Below are 4,637 nucleotides of genomic sequence, written 5' to 3'. Positions count from 1 at the left end.
GGCCAAAGCCGAACGGACCTGATCGAGGGTCCCTCCCTCGGCAGGGGGCTCGGCCAAAGCCGAACGGACCTGACCGAGGGTCCCTCCTTCGGTTGGGAGCTCGGCCAAAGCCGAACGGACCTGACCGAGGGTCCCTCCTTCGGTTGGGAGCTCGTCCAAAGCCGAACGGACCTGACCGAGGGTCCCTCCTTCGGTTGGGAGCTCGGCCAAAGCCGAACGGACCTGACCAAGGGTCCCCCTTTCTGTTGGGTGTTCGGCCAAAGCCGAACGGACCTATCCGAGGGTCCCTCCCTCGGCAGGGGGCACGGCGAAGCCGAACGGGGCTTACCGAAGGTCCCACTTTCGACAGGGGGCTCAGTAAAGCCGATCCGAAGCGGCCAAAGGTCTTCCTCTCGATCGACCCCAAGCCTTGGTCACTGGTAATGCCAAGGCCGAAGGAACAAGTCAACCTAAGAAGATGGTTACTCCCACAGGAAGAAGCTCCTAGTGGAAGTAAGAGGGCTCCTGATATAGCCAAAATAACCTCTCGGTGGGGCCAATGACACGTGTCGCTTCTGAGACACGTGTCCTCCGCCAGACGAAGGTTCCAAGAAACCACTCACACTCGAGCACGCTCAATCACCGAGGCACGCCCGCAGAATCACGCGGGATCACGTCGTCTGCATGAGGGGGATATTCCCCCCAGAAGGGTGGACGTATTCGAGTAGGACTCTAAGAGGGAAGAAGGGGGAAAAACCCTAAGGCCGGAGAGCTATATAAGAAGGCACGGAAGAAAGGGGAAGGTAAGCTCTGATACCCTCACCATTACTCCCTTATTGAACTGAGCGGCCGACCCTGACTTGAGCGTCGGAGGACTAACCCCGGACAAAGTTCCGGGCCTCCGTCGTCTGTGTTTGTGTAGGTTGGACTAGCGGGGTTTTTGGCAGCAACACTTACCAAAAAAAATTGTGCTTGAACATTTTGTGAAACTCTTGCTGAAATACATCTCTCACTGACTGGCTTGCTAGCATGTTGCCTAAATTTGAATGTTCACAATGTAATTTTCAGTTTTTCCCCGAGGCCAGTGAAGTTGAATTTGCGAGAAAATCAGCCTTTGGCGGGGCTTCATTTAAGCTAGATTATTTGACAAAGCCGTCAATTTTTGAAGATTTTGGTTTTGGCTCAAAGGTGAAGATGGCAGATCGTGTGAAGCCAGAGGATGAACTTCTTCTTGTTGCATATCCATATTTTAATGTCAACGGTAGTTCTGAACCCCTGTACCTACTGATCTTCAGTTTATAGGTTTTAATGTAATGTGAGTTTCCACTCTAATGCAGAAATGCTTGTGGTGGAAGAGCTTTATGGAGAAGCTGTGGAGAATACTGCTCGAAAATTGATTGTATTCAATGGAGAAATCGATCGGATAAGAACTGGATGTATCCTTTGTTCATGTCAAATTTGATTTACATATTTCCAGGACAGAGCCTATGTGAACATTACACTACCTCTGAAAAGTCACTCCCTAGTAGCTCAATTAAATATCCTGCAATTTATTTTCGATAACCTTGCCATAGAAACGAAAGCAGAAATGATCTTTTGACAAATCATTCTTGACCAACTTCCTAAATGACAAAATACATTGGCACCAAGTAAAATTATCTGAACTTAGATTGTTCAAGTTGCACAGATGCTTGCTTAATAATGGAATAACCTTTCCTTATTGTTTGCTTGAAGCTTCTGGTGTTTCCCAGTCTTAAAGACTGTAGTGGACCTTGAGGTGAACTTAGATTATCCACCATTCTTCTACCCAAAGCTGGCAGCACTTGCCAAAAAATTCCTGCCTAAGATGGAAACTGTATATTATATTCACAATTTTAAGGGGCGGAACGGAGGAAAACTTTTCAGGTCTGCTATCGTTCTCTATTTAAAGACTTTGTGAAAGAAGAAATATTATTTTCTAGGGATTGAAGTTTATTGTGATCAATTGACTCTTAGTACTATCGGACTACATAATCCTCCAATTTAAATTTGGATTAAGTGGCACAATATGTGCCTTCTTTCCAGTTGGAGGAAAATGAAACGATGATTTTCCTTATTGTCTTATGGATTTCAAGATGCCTTCCAAACCAAAATGTTTGGTTATATGATTCGCCTAACAAATAATTGCTATTAATATAGTACTTTTTAGATCTAATTGTCTTTGTCAGTAAGTATTTTATTCATGTGGTTTCTGCAGGTGCTACCCTGGTCCCTAGAAGGTCATGAGGAAAGTGAACAATACATACATCTGTCTGCATGAGCAGGAAACAATGCCATCCCTCAAGGAAGTTGCCCTGGAGATTCTTCCATCAGCTTAAACGTTGCAGATATGCAAGTATAACTTTAATTAATTGGCACATATGTATATATTTAAATACCATCCCCCGGTCCATTGCTCTAGATGCATGCATGTGTATGTTGTGCATTTTGCAGGTCTAGTTAGAGCATTCATAAAATTTTGATGAATTGGGGACCTATGAATCCAGCAATAGGCTGATTGTGCTAGATTCTTGCAGGAACACACAATAGTATGTTTATACCTGGTAGTTTATAATTTATATAGTGAGGGGGCTGCTGGAAATGATCTATATGTGGGGTCCTTATCAAGAACGGTGAACATATAAGATTTTGATATGTGCCTATCCTGCTTGTTTTTTAGTTTTGCATTTTCTTGTATTTCGATTTTGCTTTTCATTGTACCATTGTATGTGGTTGAGTAGTTAAGCCCCTGTAGTATATCTGCTTAGCACCCATTTCTTTGTAAATAGACCAAAAACTATCATCTGGGTACATCTCTTTGATATTTAGATTCCTGGAAGCAACAACTCTCAACTGTTACATTTTTGTTGGGTTCATTTGGCATGTATCCTGCAGTTGGATTTTAAATTTATCCTCTAGGAGCTTCAGATTTTTAATTTATAACATTTCATTATGATCATTACTTCCGGTTTTTTATGCAGGTAACAGATAAGATGTTTATAGTAGTGGAACTTGTGTCATGGTCCCAGAAGTTGCCCAATTTACCTCCACTTCCGTTATGAAGAGATGAGGTGATCACTTTTGTAACCTACTAAATGGAGGTACTGGGACTGAGAGGGTGAACACGGTTGTAGAGGGGGATAGACACGACACCAATCGAACTTTGGAAAAGCTTGATGGACATTTACCGCAAGTTGACGAAATTGAAATTAAAGAGGCCATGCAAAGGATGAATATAGGGCGAACGACGGGTCCAGATGAGATTCCAATTGAAGTTTGGAAGAGCTTGGGATTATGTGGGGTGGCTTGGTTGACCAAGCTGTTTAACAAGATCTTGAGTACAAAGTCTATGCCAAATGAGTGGAGGAGAAGCATTGTGGTTCCGATTTATAAGAAGAAAGGGGATGTCCAAAACTGCAATAACTATAGGGGCATAAAGCTTATGAGCCACACCATGAAGCTATGGGAAAAGGTTATCGAGGCCCACCTAAGAAAGAAAACCAAGGTATTGGAGAACCAATTCTGTTTTATGCTAGGGAGATCAACAACAGAAGTCATTTATCCCCTAAGGAGGCTTATGGAAGTTTTTAGAGTCCATAAAAAGGATCTACATATAGTCTTTATTGACCTAGGGAAAGCATATGATAGAGTCTCGAGAGAACTAATTTGGCATGTCTTTCAGAAGAGGGGTCAAATTAACTATGTGGATATAATTAAGAACATGTACGAGGAACGGTGACGAGTGTGAAAACGAGAGACTGGCAATGTAATGAATTTTCGATCACAATTGGGTTACATCAAGGATTTGCTCTAAGCCCCTATCTGTTTGCTCTTATTATGGATGATCTAATCAGGCACATCCAAGACTTAGTCCCGTGGTGTATGCTATTTGCGGATGATATTGTCTTGATAAATGAAATTGTGGATGAGATTAATATTAAACTGGAACTATGGAGATCAAACTTGGAATCAAGAGATTTTAGGTTAAGCAGGACGAAGATAGAATATATGATGTGTCCCTTAAGTCAATTTAGAGGAGGGGAGGGAGTGGTGAAGTTTGGGGAACAAGAACTACCTCGAAGGGATTGTTTTAAATACTTGGGGTCTATCATTGACAAAGAGGGGGATATAGAGGATGATATTGCTCATAAGATTAAAGTGGGGTGGATGAAGTAGAGGCATGTCGGGAGTATTATATGATAAAAGAATACCTATTAAACTCAAGGAAAATTTTTACGGGACAGTTATATGACCAGCTATGATGTATGGAGCAGAATGTTGGGCTGCTAATAAAAGTAATGTGGACAAACTGAGTGTAGTTGAAATGGGAATGTTGAGAGGTATATGCGGGAAGATCAGTATAGATAGGGTAAGGAATTAGAATATTAAATATGAAGTGAGGGTTGCATCAATCCATGATAAACTCCGAGAGAACCAATTGAGGTGGTATGAGCATGTCCAATGGAGGCCAATGAAGGCCCCAGTATGGAAGAGTGACTAGATTTATTGGGAAGACGCTAGAAAAAGGGCAGACCTGAGATGACTATTAACGAGGTGGGGCAAAAAGATATGCAAATTGTAGGGCTTGATCCTAGTATGACTTTGGATAGAGTTTTGTGGAGGACAAGAATCCGTGTTGC

General features: G+C 42.4%; 1 protein-coding gene across 1 annotated transcript in view; it reads left to right on the top strand.

The window, feature by feature from the left end:
- Window positions 1–2,336, top strand: part of LOC122079628 — a 20,422-nt gene extending 18,086 nt beyond the window's left edge. Inside the window, 4 exon segments of the mRNA XM_042646253.1 lie at window positions 1,048–1,240; window positions 1,317–1,415; window positions 1,767–1,884; window positions 2,216–2,336. Coding sequence (XP_042502187.1) covers window positions 1,048–1,240; window positions 1,317–1,415; window positions 1,767–1,884; window positions 2,216–2,336 — 531 coding nt within the window.
- The last annotated feature ends 2,301 nt before the right edge of the window (window positions 2,337–4,637 follow it).

The sequence above is a fragment of the Macadamia integrifolia genome, chromosome 5, assembly GCF_013358625.1.
Source record: "Macadamia integrifolia cultivar HAES 741 chromosome 5, SCU_Mint_v3, whole genome shotgun sequence".
In the NCBI taxonomy this organism is placed as follows: domain Eukaryota; kingdom Viridiplantae; phylum Streptophyta; class Magnoliopsida; order Proteales; family Proteaceae; genus Macadamia; species Macadamia integrifolia.
This window is presented reverse-complemented; position numbering and strand designations above follow the sequence as displayed.